Source organism: Pan paniscus, chromosome 6, assembly GCF_029289425.2.
Source record: "Pan paniscus chromosome 6, NHGRI_mPanPan1-v2.0_pri, whole genome shotgun sequence".
NCBI lineage: Eukaryota > Metazoa > Chordata > Mammalia > Primates > Hominidae > Pan > Pan paniscus.
Genome location: NC_073255.2, coordinates 101,984,530 through 102,006,717, shown reverse-complemented (window position 1 = coordinate 102,006,717; position 22,188 = coordinate 101,984,530). Strand labels below are relative to the sequence as shown.

General features: G+C 34.5%; 1 protein-coding gene across 7 annotated transcripts in view; it reads left to right on the top strand.

Moving 5' to 3' along the window:
• Positions 1–22,188, top strand: part of SEMA3A (semaphorin 3A) — a 553,763-nt gene that overhangs the window by 364,946 nt on the left and 166,629 nt on the right. For all 7 annotated transcript variants that reach the window (XM_034964343.3, XM_063606267.1, XM_063606269.1 and 4 more), the window contains 2 exons: positions 14,039–14,196; positions 19,801–19,863. In XM_034964343.3, the coding sequence (XP_034820234.1) occupies positions 14,039–14,196; positions 19,801–19,863 (221 nt within the window). The remainder of the gene's footprint in view (positions 1–14,038; positions 14,197–19,800; positions 19,864–22,188) is intronic.

The following is a 22,188-nucleotide window of genomic DNA, read 5'->3' as shown; positions in this document are numbered from 1 at the left end:
TCAATTAACACATATTTTGTATGTTCTATGTACTATATACACTATATTCTTCTAATGAAGTAAGCTAGAGAAAGGAAAACACTATTAAGAAAGTTATTAGGAAGGAAAAATATTTACTCTTCAAGTGGAAGTGGATCATCACAAAGGTCTTTCATCCTTAGCGGCTTCTTGTCGAGTAGCTGGAGGAGGATCAGGAAGAGGAGGGATTCATCTTGCTGTGTTAGGGGTGGCAGAGGTAGAAGAAAATACAAATATAAGTGGAGGCACACAGTTTAAACCCATGTTGTTCAAGGATCAACTTAGAAAAGTTATAATATATCAATGAATTGTTATGTACAAATGTCATTAGGGTATCTGACTTCATAAACTCCAAAATGTGTCCACTCCAAAATTAAAGCACACTATTGGGGAAGACAGATTTATAGTGTGCTATCATAAATAGGACATTATTGTGACTAAGATTACAATGTACCCGGACTACGTTGTATGCTGTTCATTAGAAATTCTTTGAATTTGTTGGTTTTCAACATATTGCTCTCCCATCTCCTTCCATCCTTCTGCACGGAGCTCTGATTCAAACAAAATCCTTTTATGGGGAAGCCTTTATAATCAAAATGTATTTATTCTAGATATAGGTGCAGGACATAGCTAGGAATGCCATATCAATGTTCTCTACAAGCCTCTTTTAAAAAAAAAGAAGAAGAAAAGAAAAGAAAAAAGGAGCCAGGGCATGGTGGCTCATGCCTGTAATCCCAGCACTTTGGGAGGCCAAGGTGAGTGGATAACCTGAGGTCAGGGGTTCGAGACCAGCCTGGCCAACATGGCAAAACCCCGTTGCTACTAAAAAAAATACAAAAATTAACCAGGCATGGTGGCTCATGCCTGTAATACCAGCTACTCAGGAGGCTGAGGCATGAGAATCCCTTGAACCCAGGAGGCGGAGGTTGCAGTGAGCCAAGATCATGCTACTGCACTCTGGCTTGGGTGACAGAGTGAGACACTGTCTCAAAAACAAAAAGGAAGGAAGGAAAAAAGAGAGGGAGAGTGAGAGTAAGAAAAAGAGAGAGAAAAAAATAACCTCTGAGGTAAACAACTATTTTTTAAAATGACAAATTTAAATTGCATTTGCTTATAGCACCAGGCATGTTGTAAAGAATGAAGACAGTAAAGCTAGTAAGAGCAGCATGATAAATTATGAGCTATCTAACTCATATGCACTATTGCACATTCATAAACATATCTACTTTATCCAACTATTCAGTAATCCATGTACTCATTCATTCAATAAGTATTTACTGAGCACCTGTTGTCAGACAAATCTACGGTTTAGGTAATTCCTACCACCAGCCACACAAGCCTGTCTCTCTGATCTGCTTACTTGATTGATCCTTGAGTATGTCTAAGTGATCTCCTGAGCTCTCTTTCTTCTCACTCTGGGAATGAAATACATGCTTGCCTCACATAGAAAAGGGACACCCATGAACACTGATAGGAATATGTTCTCTAGTATGTTTGCACTCATACAGATCAGTTTTTGTCAATGAATAAGGAAGACTTTTTTCCTCCCCAAAATGTATCTTGGGATGGAAGTGATAGAAATATCCTGGATAAAATACTACTTTTCTTTCTCCAAAAGCACTCATTTTGCTCAGCATTAGAACAATTTAAATAAATCATTCTTAAGTAGTTTTAAAAATGCCTCATAGTAGACATATGCAACAGGTAATGGGTGACAAAGTGGTTTATCACTATTTATTTCTCCATATGTGAATATTTTCTACTGTTTTGTTACTAGAAAATGTAGTATATATAATTTGTAAATGTCAGAAAACATGTGCTTTCTTTTTTTAAAAAACACGTGCTTTCTTGTAGCCATGTGAAATATGGTTATTTGAAGAACACTCTGAAACATGTGCTGTGTTACAGTAAATAATTGAGCAAGACTGCCTGAAAAATTAGTATTTCAACTGTATGAAACAGAGAAGCCTCCTCTTTTTCACTTTGCTAATGATAATACAATGCTTACCACTCATAGGTGTTTAATGAGCACTTATCAGTGGACTGACTGATAACAGAGACCTACCTATAGAGGAGTCTCATAAATAATTAAAACATAAGGCAGAATCAAAAACAAAGTTTTAATTTCTAGATTACTAGCCCATCACTCAAAGCATTAAATAAAACCAATGGGAATTTTAAAAGAAGAATCTACACTTTAATTCTGAATTTTTACTGACTAATCATCTCACACAAAAATGAGTGACCGATAGCAATGCACGTTTGAATTATCCATTTTTGTCCACATTATGACATTTACTTGTTTTATGCAGTCATTACATTTAAACTCTAGTTATTCCCTCAAGAAGTAAAAATTAATATTGCTCATTAGTTATTTTGTAAATTGTTTGCAACTTTTATTTTTTGCCTATATTCTTGTGCAAAAGGCTACTATCAATATCAGGGACCAGAGAGCAAAAAAATGTGGAGAAATATTAAAGTCACAATTTTTCCAGAAAGTTATTTAGAAAGAGCATCGAATGTGGAGCCAGGAGACCTATATTTAAATCTGACCTCTGCAACTGTTAATGGCAAAGTCATGTATGCTCTTTTCTAAATGCAAGTAGTCAGACTTCAGACAGTCTAAAGATCCCTCTAGATCTTTAATTTAATGATTGATTATCTAGTTAACCATTTCCTCCACGTATAATTTGACCCATATGGCATTGTGCTAACCTTTACATCTAAGAGAACTAATGTGTGTACTCTAATACTCATGCAGAAAAGTGGCATGCAATTAATTTATGACTGTGTGTTATAATGAAAGCACAGTGAGGCATCCATCGAAGGATAGATGTCTGCTAATTCTCAAGTCTTTGATGGGAGAGATAGCTTCTAACTGTAGCTTGAAGCACAAGAAAAGGGAAAATCAACTAGAAGCAGGAGGCAGCAAGCCGCGTTTAGAAAAGAGTAAATTGTGGAAACTTACAGAAACAGGCATAAAATGAGATAGCAAAACAAGATTAGGGACTGCAAACTGCTGTTAGTGAGACAGTACTAAGGTAAAGGTGGTGGGTGTAGGTCTGTGCTTTGTTTTAATAAAAGCATTACATTTTTGAAAGGTCTTCTCATTAATTTATATGTCAGTGACTTGAAGGGTATACCAAAATTGAGAGAAATTAAATATAAAGAACAAGTTACTTCGCTGTTTCAGTAGATTTTGTGTTTAATGCTGCTGGCAAAACAGAACTCTCAAGAAATTTATTCATGTGATTATTGTATGTAAAACAACCATAACAGTGCTGAGCACATAGAATGAAAAAATATTAGCCATTTAACTGTTATTTGATAGCCAGTTTATAAATAATTTAAGGTTTAAATGGTATAATTTTAACAGTCATTTGAACATAATTTATAACTTAATTAGCAAAGCTAATGTATATCCTGACATAAAATTTATATTGCTACATTTGCTTTTTCTTAGATATTTTTATATTTACTTTTTCTAAATTTTTGTTGCATTAAAAAAATAATGTGGTTCAAATTACATTTGAGTCACTTGCTTCTGTGTGTCAGTACTAGGTATACGCCAGGAGTAGGTTCTAGGGCTAGACATACAAAAATAAGTAAAGGCAGCATATTTTAACTCTAGAAGTGGAGCTAAGGAGATAAAGCAGTGATTAATCTATGTATGTACAGGGCACTATGCTTCATAAAAGAAAGCATGATGCATTGTCCCTTAGAAGGTCAAGAATTCACAAGAGAAGGCTGACTTGGGTCTTGAAAGGTGAATAAATTTACCTAAGCAGGTGAGGGTGGAAGATGGAAAGCACTGGGGAGATAAAGAGCATTCTAATCTGTGAGACTATAGATGGCATGTCATCGAGCTAATTGGAAATATTCTTGTGTGTGTATGTAAATAAAATACATATTTATATATTGTTGTATTTAGGGGTAAACACACATGCATATACACTTACGCACACTCTATTGGTGAAGGAGAAAACAAATGAGTGTGTAAAATATAAAGAGCCCAAATCTCATAGATAATGAAAATCTCTAGCCAGGTTTTAAGGAGGCAAGTGATGTAATATCTGTTCTCTTTTGATTTTGATTCACGCCTTGTTTGAATGAATTTCATTATTAAGAAGTTGTTATTGTTATAGTTTCTTGAATGTCTGCTCTATTTCCTTAAAATTCACTTGTTTGAGAATGACTGGAGATGCCTCTCTCATTTGAAAGACAAATTGCTGAGTCACAGATGTTTTCACTTGCTTATTTGTGCGAATTGCTTTTCTGTCTGGGGGCAAATAATGCTGTTTTGAACAAGTATGAGGCCCACCTGATATCTTCCCTTGTACGTGACTCAATTTTCCACATAAATTCCAAATGTATTCTTTATTTAATAAGTTCTATTAATTATTACTTCTGTAAGAGACTTTTTGATCTGTAGATTCAATCTATTTTTATGTTTTATTTCCTTATCTTTCATTTCTATTATCATATTAATGAATTCATCTCTTTCGAAAAATTAGATTTTATTATTACTTAGTTTGTAACTTTTGCAACCAGAATTAAGCCTCTATTTCTTGTGCCAACTCCTCTTCTTTCCTATACTCTTCATTTACATTTTAGTGAACTTATTTCCTCCTTCTGACAATGAGGAAATGAGTTGGAGGAATTTGCAGCCTATGATTTTTGTTGTTTTGACTCTAAGCACACTCTGTGATCTTTAATATATTTTCTTCTGTGAACACACCTCACTTTATTTATTATTATTATTATTATTTTTTCATATCTTGACTGGTGTGATTGGTGTGTTTCTCATGAAGCCCCATCGGAAACACCCTGTGGGATAGTCTGGTATTCATACCTTTCACTTCTGCCCTCATACTAATTTACCTACAGTGATATCCTTTAGAAGAAGGATAATGCATACACAATAAATTGTGTGTGTGTGTGTGTGTGTGTGTGTGTGTGTGTGTTAGAGAGAGAGAGAGATTAGGACAGTACCTAGCTTGGCTTGCCCATGTTAGTTGAAATGATGATAATAATGATGATGACCATGGCTTTATGCTTTATCTATACCTCTACTTTTTCTTTTCTTTTTTTTTTAGACAGGGTCTCACACTGTAATCATAGCTCACAGCAAACTTGAATTCCTGGGCTCAAACCATCCTCCCTGCTCAGCCTGAAGCACGCACAGCAACTTTTTTTTTTTAAGTAGAGATGGGATCTTGCTATGTTGCAGAGGCTGGTCTGAAACTCCTGGTCTCAAGCAATCCTCCTACCTTGGCCTCCAAAAGTGCTGGGATTACAGGCTTGAGCCACTGTGTTCAGTCTGCACCTCCACTCTTTATGGACATGTTCCAATAATCTTATAGTCGTGTAGACTCCTAGAGTTTGTTTCTGTAATAAAAGCATCTATGGATGCAATCTCTATGATTTGTTAACCCTTTGCTTATTAATTCTATCCTACTTGAAATATACGGAGAGACATGCCAGATCTCAGCATTTTATATCAAAATGTTTCAAGTTTCACTATATTTGAAATATTTCCTTAATAATTTGATATTGCTTTGGTGTTACTTCTTCATTTAATATGTATATTTTCCTATTATACTTTTCATCTTTTTTTCTTTTCATGAAAATCAAAGGAAGGGGATAGAGTACACATGGTTTTACTCTGTCATCTTTCACCAGTAGAAAGTGCATGTGTTTTGTAGAAAGTTTACTCTGGGGGCAGTATATAACATGGTTTGTTGGTGTAAACCTGGAAAGGAAGTTCTGTAAGAAGATGATTACTGTAATCCAGGGAAGACATTATGGGGAGTTAAATTAGGACAGTGGCAGTGAGTATGTAAGCAAAAGAAAATACAGGGCAAGTTATTGTGTTAAGCAAAACTGTAGCGATGGATCAGATTAGTGAATGATGAAGAAGGGTCTGGCTTGCATGGGTCTGTAATGATTGATACTTACAACAAACTTAAAACACACAGAAAGGTGATGACGTCAGTAATGGAAAGAAGAAAAAGGAGTGAAATCTGTTTAAGTCATGCAGACTCTGAGACGTTTGTACAATATGTAAATAGAGGTTTCTAGTAAGTCTTTGTTTGGACTTTGGAGGGAAATATCTCTTGGAAGATATATATTTGAGACATGTCAAAATACTGCTAGTGGTGAAAGCCATAGTTGTAGATAAGATTAGCCACCAAGTTATTACTGTGTAAAAAGACCAAGTACAGAGCAAATAAAATAATATAAATATGCAAGAGCTGTTAGCTAAAGCAAATTATATGAGAGTGAGAGGTAACAAACTTTTCCAAAATCAGTTCTTAGTATTTTCCAAAATATACCCTCCTTAGAAGGGTTTACGGAGAAAAGCAGAAAGACCCAGATCTTTGATGTCAGATGGAAATAGTTATCTTAACTCTACATCATACTAGCTCTGTGACCTAGGATATTCCTGATAGCCTATCTGAGTCAATTTCCTCATGAGAAAAAAATGGGAATGAACTCCTATTAACTTCCTTAACTATAGTTAGCCTTTTTTTGTTGTTGCCATTACAGATTTAGGTTTTGCTTCTCTAAAGGTATTTGTCTACTTTTCCATGAAGGTTTTTATTATTCTTAATACTCCACATAGTTTTTAGCCAAGGTCTACATGTTATACATAATATGGACTAAATGTGTTTTTGTTGACTTAGTAGGTGAATGACCGTTAAGTCAATCTGAATCATAAAATTAGATTATGAACAACTTACTTTACATAAATACTTTTCACATTACACAAAATGAAAAATAAATTCATATAACAGATAGTTCTGCCTTTGAAGCTTTATAAGCATATTTGAGGAAAAATATAGTGTCTCTCCCTGATAACATGGCCTAGGACACTTGTGTCTTGTGTGGGGTCTAGAAGTATGGGAGCTGGGCTTGGGCTAAGAATGAACTTTTACGAGTTGTCCAAAGCTCAAGTACATGCATCTTGTTCTTTGATTCGGTACATATACATCATGGAATACTATGCAGCCATAAAAATTGAGACCATGTCCTTTGCAGGGACATGGATGGAGTTGGAGGGCATTGTCCTTAGCAAACTAATGCAGGAACAGAAAACCAAATGCTGCATGTTCTCAGTTATAAGTGCGAGCTAAATGATGAGAACACATGGACACATAGAGGGGAACAATACATAGAGGGGAACAACAACCACACACAGAGAGGCTTACTGGAGGGTGGAGGGTGGGAGGAAGGGGAGAAGCAAGCTATGTAACTAATAGGTACTAGGTTTAATACGTGGGTGATGAAATAATCTGTACAACCAACCCCCATGACATACGTTTACCTATGTAACAAACCTGCACATGCTACACATGTAGCCTGAACTTAAAATACAAGTTAAAAAAAAGAAAGTCTATACAAGTAAAAACAATTATTCATATTAACTAAAAATAAGCATCTGGTAGGGGAGAATCCTGGCATAAATTCATGGATAGAGACATTAGAGTACAGAACATCAACAAATACAAAGGGACAAGTTGGAAGAAGAGCTTGGAAACATGTCCTAGGAAAAGGTGGTAGAGCTGTGTTTCATAGACTGCTGTGGCCTCTGGCACAGGCTGGAGAGACTAGTCAAGGTAAAAGTTAGTAACAGATCAGGATGTGTAAGCTTGATGCATATTTTAAGCAAACATTGTAGAATAAGAGAATATACTCAGCATCACCAAATAAATAAAAGCATATAGATGCCCATTGGTATTGGCCCCATCTACGCAATGACAAGATGCACTGACCAGAAATAGTAGGAGTAGAATTCATCCTCCACACAGTTACCTTAGAGCAGTACTTGCCAAACATCAGTCTGTGGAAAGGTCCTAATCTTGCGTGTAATAAAGTGTTAAAAACTAGTCCTTGGTGAAATAAAGAAAATAGATTGAATTTTTCCATTATGCAAATTTATTTATCTCTGAAGATTATTCGTTGTTCATGTTTTTGCTCATTTTGATCATTTTGTTCATAAAATAAAATGGCTCCCACCCCCTTTTTTCTAATGAAATGACAATGATAGCAAATAGTCCTTGCTTTTGTTTTTTTGTTCTTATAATGCAAGAAAAAGTTGTGAACTTTCATTTCAGCCTCTATTCTGGAACTTTTTTGGTTCATGAAATTGAAAATAAAATCCAGGAAGTACTAAAATATAGGATCTAAAACTGTTGGACCTTACTGAACTTTCCAATATTTACAAATATCTAGATGTGGTCATCATTTAGCCAAAATGTTTTGGCATCATATAGACCCAGCCTTTGACTACTTCAATGGGTTCTTTGACTGTTCTATGAAAAGGACAAAGTTCAAGTCATGGAAAAAGGACATAAGCCTAAAGCCATCAATGAATACAGGCAATTCATTTGAGTCCAGCAACTGGTGGGATCCTATTACCTTTCATGTTACAAAACTTGGAAAAAGAGAGACAGAGAAATATAACAGAAGTCAGAAATATAAAGAACAGGGTGGATATTGTCTGGATTGAAGGTCAAATATACAGGAGTTCTTCCTCCCACTATAAAAAGTTTAGTTCTGGGCACTCTTGCAAACCAGAAATCTGTATTAATTTCATTGCCTTTTTGAGAATCTGACCTAGTCATTATAATGTAACCATCTTTGTAAATCTGTGTTCATCCTAAAGAAAATCAGAACACAACAGGAAACATACAGTCTTGGTATGTAGGGGTGAATCATCATTTATTATTTTTGTGTAAGTGTTCCCAATCATCATGCATGATTTTGGTGCAAGTGTCTTTTTTCTTTCCATTTAACAAAACACATGCATAAGAAGAACACTAGTTTATAAAATAACCATTAATATCTCAAATATGGAACTGATGGTGATTGCTATCAATTTCTCCCTTCAAATGCTTCTTTTTAAAAGTAAATATACATTAGAGATTATGATTATTCTTGGGGGGAAAAGTAAATATGAACATTTATAGATAAATAAATAGAATAAAAATTTAAATTGACTCATTATAAAATATGGTTTTTCTCCCACGATTAACTGGTAGCATATTAGAGATCAATTATAATTTATAATTTATTCTGTTGTAACATACTCTTAAATAGAAATCTATCAAATGGACTTTACATATAAGAATCTTGAATTTCATGAGACTCCTCTACTTTGTGAAACTACATCACAAGAGAGTACAATTTATTTATAATTGACAACACTGCTACTTGAAATTATTTAAGTTGATTTTTTCTGCCTCGCAAGCTATGCACTAAAGCTTGTCGTCTTCATTGTCTTATATAATAGTAAGAATGGTGACAATAATTAGCACTTATTGAGCACAAACTGCATGTCTGTGTCTGGTTTTACAGTCAGTATGTTTTCCATTTTGTCATTAAGCAACTCATAAACACACTAAATCCTTTGGTGAATCTGGAGTGAACAGAATGCTTCTTTAGTCACCTTCCAAATTTAAGAATACATACTTTATTAAAGAGTGTTCTGAAATGGCATCTTTAATTACAATCCTACATTTGCTTCTCTTATAGCTCGACACAGCATGTAGAAGTTGAAGTAATCTCTCAACCGGAGAAAAACAATTACACTCAAAGAGAATTAATGCCTTTAAAAGCTTTGGCCTATTCAGATTCACCATAGTCAAATTAATTTTATAAAAACTTAGCTTGTTTTTTAAAAACAACAATTGTTAACTGAATATGAGCATAGGCAAGATGTAAGAAGGTGGAAGAATAACACACATTTCACATTACTGAATTTTACTATAGTTCCCATAGCAGTTTATGTCATTGTAAGATACATAACTGAAACGAAAGAAAGACTTAAAATTCTGAAGGAGTACATTCAAAGTTATTTAATATCGGAGGCAGCTAATTGTCTCTACATCTAGGAAAATCAAAGTCATGCATTTAACTAAGGAAAACAGAATACTGAAGAATCTGAGAACTAGGTTTGGAAAAAAAAATGTGTCTGATTTTAACCCATGTTTCTATTTAATCTATTGAATAAAATTTCACCCAATTTCTATTTAATCTCACACTGGAAAGTGGTGATATAACCTAAGCAATCCAGAATTTGTATTGTTCACTGACATTAGTTTTTAAGACTCTAAGTTATAAAGCAATATAAAAATCTCGTGTTGGAGAAGAACATCTAAAGGATTTGGAGTGAAAGGAATAATGAGACAAAATTAAGCACATTTGAAAGCAGTGGAAGACAGCTGCTAACACATATGCCAGGAAAGTATTGTCTTTTTTAAAAAATCAAACTGTTGAGAAGTAACAGTTTAAAACTGTGGTTTGTTTTCATGATGATTTCATACATAAGCCACCAAAAACTTCCGTAAGTTGTCTGTACGTAGGAAACAGTAATTCTGTCCAAACTAATTTACAGAATTCACCCTGGAACATATTTTTCAATTGGGAAAATATTTTCATTGTTTGGAACTGTGATATAGAAAGTCATTCCTTTTATTATTTAGAATTGAAAATACATAAACTGGAAAACAAGAAGGAATACTTCATTGTTCTTAAAATGCCATTACATTTAATATTAGTGTAAATCAAAAAACATATTGCTATTCTTATTTTCCCTCCACCATACAAAATTACTGATGTTTACAAGTTAGGACACTTAGTAAGATAGGTTAAAAAAAAAGAAAATATATATATATAGTTTTCAGTCTACTCCATCTGGACTGTAATTTGCTACATCTGGTCAAGAAGATCAACCTACAAATATTTAACCTCTACTTATACAAACAGGAAATATTTAATTGAGTGCTTACTAGGAAATGCTTGTTCTAGTCTTTTTATAGGCATTATCTAATTTCACCTCAGTAACTCTTAAAAGATACATTAACTCTTAAAAGATACATTATTCATCCCATCTTCTATAAAACTTGGGGCCAGAGAGTTTAAGGAACTTGTCCTAGTTTGCACATCTAAAAAATAAGTACTGTGGTGATGGCTTGTGTTCTTACTTATAACTGTATAACTCCAAAATCTATAGCTATAGTATTTATTTTCCTACAACTTCTTCCAATTGATGCTTAGAGATCCCTTATGTAGTTTCTATGCATTTGCAATTAAAATCCATTCTCGTATCTCTTACATGGCCCTTTCATTGCTTAATATCTCTATGTAATTATTTGGTTTAGGCTGAGGTGGCTTTTTTTTTTTTTTTTTTTTTTTAGTTTGTGGGCTTTTTTTTTTCTTTAAAGTTTGGCCTCTCTGAAACTAAGGTAGAATTACAGATCTTAGAATTGGAAGTAAGGATGAAGGGCATCCATTTGATAAACAGATCTCTTTGAATGACCATTCAATCAGGGCCTGAACATATCCAGTGATACAGCCCGTGCCTCTGGCAGCAGCCCGTTTCCATCCTCACACAACTCAGAGTGCCTGAAATTTCAGACTTTTATTGACTCTGGGTAGCATAGCATTGATCATTTGTAATCTTTTGGATGCCAATGAAATGAATGCCATTTCTTTTTTTTTTTTTTTTTTTTTTGAGACTGAATGTTGCTCTGTCACCCAGGCTGGAGTGCAGTGGTGCAATCTCGGCTCACTGCAACCTCTACCTCCTGGGTTCAAGCAATTCTCCTGCCTCAGCCTCCCGAGTAGCTGGGATTACAGGCACCCGCCATCAAGCCCGGCTTATTTTTTTGTATTTTTAGTAGAGACAGGGTTTCACCATGTTGGCCAGGTTGGTCTTGAACTCCTGACCTCGTGATCCACCCGCCTTGGACTACCAAAGTGCTGAGATTACAGGCGTGAGCCACTGTGTCCAGCCAATAAATGCCATTTCAATTTAGATATTATGTAGTGGATTTTCTGTCCCTCCTCTCTGGAGACTAACAGCTCTCATTTATTTCAGCTGTGATTCACATGAATAAAAACTCTTTTCCTTCCTTCCTTCCTTCCTTCCTTCCTTCCTTCCTTCCTTCCTTCCTTCCTTCCTTCCCTCCTTCCCTCCTTCCCTCCCTCCTTCCTTCCTTCCTTCCTTCTTCCCTCCCTCCTTCCCTCCCTCCCTTCCTTCCTCCCCTTCTTCTTTTTTTTGTGTGTGTGGAGAGTGGGGTGGGGTAGGGAGTAAGGCCAGCCTAGTATTATACTATTTCTCATGAAGAAATGAGAAAAATATCTTTTAACAATTTGTAAACAATTTTTGTCTATAGGATAGGTAAATATATAAAAAGATAGATATTCCATTTTATGTTGTTGACCAGGTAATATGAAAAAAAATGTGAGTTAGGCATGATGAGCTATTAATTATATATTTCCTGAGGGAATGTTCATTCTGGTAGATAAGATTGCAATAATTGACAGTGGGATGCAGGTTATAAGAGTAATTCAAGCAAAATGTAACAGGAAGCTCTCTGAGAATTTCTTGGCAGTTGCATTTGAACTAGCTTTAAGCATGGCTCTATTCTGTAGCTGTTGGAGTCAGGAAAAATAGCAACAAAGGCCAAGGAGTGAATGAGCACAGTGCATGGTTTCCCGCATGATAGAGGACATGAGAAGTACTGGGATAGGGTCTAAACTTAAATGATAGTGACCTGACCTTTAGGGCTAAGTTAAAGAGTATGAATTTTATTCTCTGTTGAGATCATATTTTTGATGATAAAATGATGAAATGAAGAGGTCAGTAGGACAAATAGATAAAGCAAGGCAATCGATCACATGGCTAATATATGTTTCCTGATGTTAACAGCTGGAACAGAGGACAGGTCTACATTGCAGCTTTCTCTCTTCGGAAGGCATATCGCATTCTACATTTTTTTGGATGCTGATGAAAATTTCCTACTAAGTGTGCACCTGAAAAATCTAAAGCACTGATTCAGGACATACAGTTTTGGAGAATCCTCAAAAATTCTATCCCATGGGGGTGGGGTGTGTGTGTGTACGTGTGTGCGTGCATTGAGCAAAACATATTTTTAAGAAGCCAATAATTAATTAGCTTCCAAACACAAAAATGGACTTATATTTAATGTTATTTTTAATCTGAAAGTGTTCCTGTCACTAAAGTATAGGTATATTGTTTAGTATTTGCCTATTCACAGCAGAAGCAAATTGGAGAGCAAAAACAAATGAAAAATTGAAGTCAGATGGTAAAATTAATTTAATTCATGTTTTCATGAAAGCCTCATCTCAGTTTCTCCTATATGTCAGCTCCAAAATGCTTGAAAGAATTTAGGCAGTACAGTGAATGATTTAATGATCAAAAAGACATATTAAAATATTTCAAATAAAAGAGGCCTCAAGGAACCTAAGAGGTTAAACCGGATGTTTCCCCCACATTCCTATTTTGTTAGCTTCTGTGCTTATCCTTCTATCTAATGGCTTGGAACAAATGAAACCACTTTTAAAAAGTTTTTGTAAAATTAAATACATTTATACACAATATTGATCATTCTAATCCATTACTACATGCAAATAAATTCTGCCAGATCAGTGTGTATAGACAAGTTATTTCACTTCCTCTCTTCTTTAGGACTGCACCATATTAAGTATGAAACCAGCAAATAGGAATATAACTCCCATTTTAATAAAATGCAGGCCGGGCACACTGGCTCACGCCTGTAATCCCAGCACCTTGGGAGGCCGAGGCAGGAGGATCACTTGAGGTCAGGAGTTCGAAGCCAGCCTGACCAACATGGAGAAACCCCATCTCTACTAAAAACACAAAAATTAGCCGGGCATGGTGGTGCATGTCTGTAATCCCAGCTACTCGGGAGGCTGAGGTGGGAGAATCGCTTGAACTCGGGAGGTTGTGGTGAACCGAGATCCCGCCATTGTACTCCAACCTGGGCAACAAGAGCAAAACTCCATCTCAAAAAAAAAAAAAAAAGTAAAATGCACACGTTTTGGTTCCAGTATATTTCTTAGTACCCTGAAGAATAAGCACTGATTGATAACTACAGCAGTCAATATAGTCAGGTTACCATGTACCAACAGTCTATGCTTATATAGTGCTTCACATTAATACCCAATGTTTTGCTTTGTTACCTTGCAGAAATGTTGGAATCCAACAATGTGATCACTTTCAATGGCTTGGCCAACAGCTCCAGTTATCATACCTTCCTTTTGGATGAGGAACGGAGTAGGCTGTATGTTGGAGCAAAGGATCACATATTTTCATTCGACCTGGTTAATATCAAGGATTTTCAAAAGGTATCAGTATTCTAATATATGCACTATAGTTATTTTGAAGCCTCTCAAGTTATAGATAATTCTCTAGCTATTTAAAAGCATGATTACTGACAGAAAATTGTTTTGAATTAATAGTTTGTCTTTTCTGATGCAAATAAAAATGACAGTAATGAATCAATGGATGCAATAAATCAAAAAATATCAAGGATGAAACCACAGTATTTGCAGTAATCATTATAAGAAATATGAACTTCAGCTTATCCTTTCATATCTATTTTTCCTACATAAAAGTAAATACTTGAACCATCATAGCAATACATCATAATTGACTTCATGAACTATTTATATGTGTGTAGGTATAAATTTATATTTCTCTGTATTTCCAGAAAATGAAGAGTTCATCTATCCATTACCCACATGCCTAATTTGGCATGCTATCAGTGTTTGTAAATAAAGTTTTATTGAAACACAAGCACTCCCATTCATTGACATATTGCCTATGTCTGTTTTTGTGCTACAACAGCAGAATTCAATAGTTACAAAGGGTATCAACTGGTCTACAAAAATGATTTACTATCTGGCCTTTTAAACAAAAAATTTGCCAAACCCTGATCTAGGAGATCAAAGTATCAGATTTTTTAAAATGTGGTCATGCAGACATCAGCAGGATATAAGTTCTATCTTTATTCTTTATAGTATTTCTGGCTCATTTCATTAATAAGCTATATTTTTGTTGTTGTTGTTGTTGTTTTTTGAGATGGAGTCTCGCTCTGTCACCCAGGCTGGAGTGCAGTGGCGCGATCTTGGCTCACTGCAAGCTCTGCCTCCCAGGTTCACGCCATTCTCCTGTCTCAGCCTCCCGAGTAGCTGGGACTACAGGTGCCTGCCACCACGCCCGGCTAATTTTATTTTTTATTTATTTATTTATTTATTTTTTTTAGTAGAGATGAGGTTTCACCGTGTTAGCCAGGATGGTCTCGATCTCCTGATCAAGTGATCCGCCCGCCTTGGCCTCTCAAAGTGCTGGGATTACAGGTGTGAGCCACCGCGCCCGGCCTTTTATAAGCTATACAGTTTAACAGATATAAACATAGATTGACAAATTAGTGAAAATTGTGCTACTAAGTCTATATGTGTTGTGTCTAAGTGAACCATTTTATCACAGTCAATATTTCTGATAATAATTATCTGAAGAATAAAGGTCTTTATGCAGTAGCTTTCATAAAGGTAATAGTAGAATTTCATTTTGGAATACATCCCTGTCTGTTTCTATTTGTATTAGTTTTACTTCTTAACATTGAGGGCTTTGAACTGGTGCCCCAACTACTCACAACCAATAGCAGATTTGATGATAATTTTTAAGAAGTGACAGAATTTTTAAAAGCTTTTATTCTGGTTGGAGAGGGTTGCTTTTGGGATAAAATGCAGTTTTAAATTCAAAGCTGATTTACATTTTTAATAGAGTATAGCATAAACCTAAGACATTTTCTTTTCTTCCATTACCTAAACACTAAAAATCTGACCACAGCATAAAGAAATTTGATTCATTATATATAGAGTCATATAAAATGGTAATACACTTATAATGTATTTTAGAATTGTGATATGCCAACTTTAAAAATCACTTCGGGTATTTCTATTTTGATTTTTCAATTCGATTGATTTCAAAGCCCCCTCAGATGATAGGAATAAATGCCTGTTATCTATTATCTAAAAATACTGGTTATTCATTTGTTTTTCTGAAATGATAAGTATTTATCTTAGTCTTTTGAAAATATCATAAAATTAGCAGATTTTTGTTGTTGTTTTACCAAAAGAAAACCATTCTTTATAAAATGAGCACAAAATAGGTCTGGTGCGGTGGCTCATGTCTGTAATCCCAGCATTTCAGGAGGCCAAGGCGGGTGGATCACCTGAGGTCAGGAGTTCAAGACCAGCCTGGCCAACATGGTGAAACCTGTCTCTACTAAAAATACAAAAATTAGCTGGGTGTGGTAATGGGTGCCTGTAATCCCAGCTACTTGGGAGGCTGAGGCAAGAGACTGGCTTGAACCTCGGAGGCAGAGGTTGCAGTGAGCTGAGATCATGCCATTGCACTCCAGCGTGGGTGATAAGAGCAAAACTGAGTCTCAAAAAAAAAAAAAAAAACCACTAAGTCGACGAAGAAAAATTAGATATATTGATTTTAGGAAATTTTATCAGTTAAAATTGTAGGTATTTATAATAATTTATCATTTTGTGATATTCATATATGTATATATCTACAGATAGATAGCTTTATGAGCATAGAATACCTAAGATTATATATTTAACTTATTTAACATTTTTCTGTGACTATATATTCTGAATGTGGTTAAACTATTCAATTATTTCCAAAACTGAAAATAATCAAATTATAAAATAAAAATCTTAAAGCTAAGAAAAATTCTACAGCCATTTGTACACTCAGAATATATCACAGTATCTTTTACCAAATATACTTAAAATGAACTATTTTAAAGTAATGAATTACAAGGTAAATGATTTGTCCAAAATCGTGATCTTCTTGTTATAGCACTTGCCTTTGAGTTTAAAATCATTCTACTAATAATAAAGGGTATATTTCTAATTTTAAAAACATCCTATTACAAACAGATTATTTATTTTAATTATATCACATTGTTTATACAAATGAACCCAATTTACTTAAGAATTTATATCAGCTGGGTATGGTGGCTCACACCTGTAATCCCAGCAGGTTGGGAGGCCAAGGCCTGCAGATTGCTGGAGTCTAGGAGTTTGAGACCAGCCTGTGCAACATAGTGAAACCCTGTCGCTACAAAATAAATACATAAATAAATAAATAAAATACACAAATAAGCTGGGCATGGTGGCACATGCCTGTAGTCACAGCTAGCCTAAAGGCTGCAGCAGGACAATCATTGCCCTGGAGGTCAAGCCTGCAGTGAGCCGTGATCATACCACTGCATTCCAGCCTGTGCAATAGAGTGAGACCCTGTCGCAAAATAAATAAATAAATAAATGAATAAATAATCTGTTTATACATATATTTGGAGTGTTTTAATATTCCTTTTAACCTATGTATATGTAATGTCCAAATAGCTTTCTTCTAAGCGCCTATTGTGATGAACACTACAGGAGATTTATGGTTTGTTATTAATAATTCTTGATGACCTTACAAGGTTAACAGTAAAGATAAAATAGTAATCTTATGGGCAAATACTAGGCAAATCCCTCTTAGAGGCAAAAACGCATGTTCAGGTTTGGAAGAACTGTGGAAAGATTCTTGGCTTTGATAAAAGGGTACAATCTCTTTAAAGCATAAATGCTTATTACATAACATGTGTAAGTGGGCCTGCCATGAGTGGAAGTGTAGAGGCATAAGGATGAAAAAGTACAAAATAGATTATGAAGCACTTTGAAAATGAGAATAAGAAATTTAGATAGTTAACTGAGAAATTTGTGAGCAAAGAATAAAAAGAGAATTCCAACCACCAACAGTTAAACAAATCCATCCAAAACATTAGTAATTACTCTTTATGGAAATGAATACTTAAAAGACTATTAAACATACATTTACTTTTGTTCCACTGGCTTATACTTACCCTCATTAAATTGCTCTCCAAAAGAACATTTCTACATCAAAATTTATTTTACTCATGTCAGATTTCTAAACTTTTCTTTGCTATTATTATTATTATTATTATTAACCCTGGAACTCTGGAAACTTAAAAGGCCCTTTTAAGTCTAAGAATTTTTAGCATGAATATTATACAAATTATTGTTTATAAATATTTTACTTAGATAAAAGAATCACAGAGAATCATAAAATGAAGTCTATACTGTCTCAACAATTAAGCAACAAGAGCTAGGAAACTATGAGAAAACAACTTGTCTTTTTAAGTATATATATTTTTATATTGTAACTTTTGTTTTTAAACATATATATGTTTTAACAATCAGTGATTTCAGCACAATTTAGCTGGAAAGCTGAATATGAAAGTCAGTAAATCTTAACTGTTATATATTATTATTGTTATGCCCTAGAGAAAAGTTATGTTTTACCCTCTTACATTATAAACTTTAAATAAAAATAGATCCCCTTGCCTTTCCATCTCCAATGTGAAGACTCAACTGCTGGGATTGCCCAGCAATCATTCTAGAAATTCAGTAGTCAGAGTAATGTTAATTATCAGAATGATACATTTACTGATCTTGAATTCTTGAATGTTTTTATGTGACTACTTTGTAAAAGCCTGTGGAACAACTCAACTATAATTTTAATTTACATATGCAGGCAAATGTGAAAAGGAAAGCACATAAGATAGAAAGAATACTCAAATTTAGAACTTAATGTTAAAAATGAATGCCTATCCAATAATTTTTAGGGTATATTGTTTTGACATGGACCTGAAATGCATTTATCAAGTCATCATACACTACTTCAATATGTGCCAAATCCTTGTTTGTAAATGTGTTTTGTTTTGCTTTGTAATTCTCCAGATTGAATATCATAGCCTTTGCCCAAGTTGATGATCATTTATATTGAATTATCTAGAGGTTCCCAAATGAATGACAATCAGTCATTTTAGACTAAAAGCTTTCCAGCAGACATGAATGATTAAGTGCCATCATTTCTGTTTTTTTATATATGACTTTTTTTCCCACTGAAATTAACTATTCATAATATTACTAGAAAGGAAAAATGAATAAAAAAACCCAAACTGTTCTGCCCCTATACAGATAGGAGTCATTGGAATTGCTCAGGGGATTTTATATTAAAATCAAATGAGAGTATTTGGATTAATATTGTTGGGGGGATGAATCCACTGTCCTCCAAGCCACCATTAACATCCTAGTTCATCTACTACTGTCACTGTATTCACACAATATGGGACGTTTTGGAAGGATGAAGACTAAATATGAGGGATAAAAACACAAATAATTGTTTCTCAACTAGTCTTTTAGCCCACATTAGAGAGGGTGATTGTCTTTTAGAGCTATTTGTTTGTTTCTTCAATCTACCTTTATTTCTCTAACATATACCATGCTACTTTTAAATATTTTCCTTCCAAAAAAAAAAAAAAAGTAAAGAGGAGAAAAAAGAGAAGCTTCCATTCTAAGTATTTTTTAAATCCTTTCAGTTACTTATTCTAAAATGTCATGCTGAGATTTGTTTCAGGGAAATGTATCCAAAGCACCCAAATGTTAAAACTGCAAAATCACTATTTCATGATAAAGACTAATTTAGAAGAATCTGAGCCCTATTCTATGCCAGTTTCTACTTCTCTTCACTAAATTCTCACGTTCTCTCAAGATCTCCCTCTCCCAATCTGTGTGCTAGTTCTTGCCATACTACACTGCTTAGATCTATTGTCGACACCAGTTTCTCTCTTGCTCAACTTTTATATATAGCAAAGGCTATTGGGTAGATGGAGAATCAATGACTTATGTTCACACCAATTAACTGGCGCCACTGGAAGGTCTAAAGTGAAAGTTTCCTGAAACAGTCTTTATGGAACTTTCTTTACTTCAGTTGCCCCAATGTCATCTAAAAGACTATATGGTGTTGGATCTCTTAGACAACTTAGTTGACATAAAACAATGTTTATTCTCTGTCCTTAGATTGTGTGGCCAGTATCTTACACCAGAAGAGATGAATGCAAGTGGGCTGGAAAAGACATCCTGGTAAGCATTAACCTACTAAATTATTATACAGGTTGAGTATCCTTCATTCAAAATGCTTGGGACAGAAGTGTTTCAAATTTCTGATTTTTTTGTGTGTGTGGGGAAGGGGTTAGAATCTTTTCATATATATAATAAGATATCTTTAGGATAGAACCCAATACTAAAAGCAAAATTTATTTATGTTTCATATACATAGTATAACCATAGCCTAAAGGTAATTTTATTTTTCCCTCGGGGATGCTGAAAAAAACTGTGCTGTGTGTCTGCATTTTGAATGTGACTAATCACATGAGGTCAGGTGCGGAATTTTCCACTTGTGGGTCATGTGGGTGCTCAAAAAATTTCAGATTTTGGAGGATTGCAGATTTCAGGATTTTGAATTAGGGATGCTCGACCTGTAGTAATTACATAAGTAATTTATTACTCTGTCATCTATTTTTGTTTAGTGTTCTGTGAAGCACCACATTTTACTCTTAAACTTAATCACCCTTGAGAAATAAAATGATAGTATTCAGTTTTGGAACACTGACAGATTTATGTATAGAATGTAAGTAAAAATAAGAATATTCCTTAAAGCAAAAATATGGTCTCTTTGGTTATTTATATATGGAAAAACTAATTAACAAAATGTGACTTTGTAGCATACATACTTATATTCAATAAGTCAACTTCTTTCCACAGGTTGATTTTCATGTTAATTCCCCTTGAATTCTTCTTGAAATGATATGAAATGTTTCCATTTCTGAGTCATAATTAAATTACGTATCTTTTCTTCTTCCCATTTTTTTCCTTTTATCTCCTCTTTCCTTTTCTTTTTCCTTCTCCATCTTTTTTCTTTCCTTTCATCCTTTCTTTCTTCCTCTCTCCTTTCCTTCCATGTATTCATCCTTTAAATAAATATGGGTTGAAAAAGGACCATGCAATAGGAATTGTCCTAGGCACTCTGGAGTGAAAGATGAATAGTAAGCAATCCCTACAATGGTTTTAGCATTGTAAAAAGATAGAGGCCATTTTTTGTAAAGTAAACTGTCAGGAAAATTAAGTGGGTGACTGGTTTGAGGAATAGCCCAGTATTTGCACAGACCATGAAAAGTAGTTTTATAATCATTTAAATAAATTAATTCAAATGAATTACAGAATTTTAAAAATATATAATTTTATGTTTAACTGATATTTGGGGATGTTTAAAATACAAAGCAATATGTTTAAAAGTTTTATCTGTATTTAAAAGTCTTAGGATTTAGAATAAATGTATTCTGTGTGTTGCCTAAAGGCATAAATCAAACTGTACATGTGTATATAGATACATAGATATTTTCAAGCGACAACTTGATTGATTTGTTACAGCTGCCTACAATGATGTATATGTTTAGAAGGATTTAGAGTTGGAATCTGAGTTCCTGGTAAAAGACTGACTCAATCTAGCAGCAATGTTGCCTATAGGTGCAGGAAGTTAGATAAAGGATCACAAAGCACAGGTATCCCCCATCCTTAATACCTGTACATTAGCAAACATTGGAAATTCATCCTTGAAAATTATATATTAAATATATAGTTATTATGTTAAAATATTCATGACACGTATTAAAGATGGTAAGGCAGACTTTATTCAGGGGTACTGCTGCAATGAAGTTTTGTAATGGGGGTAAGAGATTGAGCTTAATACAGGGTATGCTGAATACAAGGATAAGTGGAAATTTATAGCTAAGAAGCAAAGTGGGAGTCAGTGGGTGGAAAATTGCCAAGAGGAAACATCAGAGTAATGGGAATTGTGGATAAATTGATTAGGCAGGATTATTACTGAAGGCAGCCAGGGTGATAAGATATTGACAGTGAGGCAGGGCAGTGGGGCAGGAATTTGATCACACATATCAATGGTGGGAGAATTTCTGTAAACTGACTCAACAGGATTCTTGTGAAAACTGGACCAAGCAGAGATGAACATGGAAATCGGAAAGTCAGGGCCTTCTTGTGAAGAGAGTTCAGGAGAGTCTGACTAGAGTTAGGTAAGGAGAGAATCTGTCAACTGAAAGTCCCTTTACACCTTCATAGTAGAGCAAATGTTTTTCTGGTTATGTAACAGTGGATCAAAAAAAAAAAAAGTGTGTTCTTCTATCAAATTTTATACTATCCCTAAATGATGCGTAATTTGAAACTTCTGGAAAGGAGTAAATAGAAAGCACAATGAAGTAAGAACCCAGAGAGGTTGAGAATTTTGTGCTGATACCCCTACTGACTCATGAATGTACTAAGCAAGTATGCTAACTTTCTTTGGGCTTTAGCTTCTCATCTATTAAGTGAGACAACACATATATCACTGTGAGA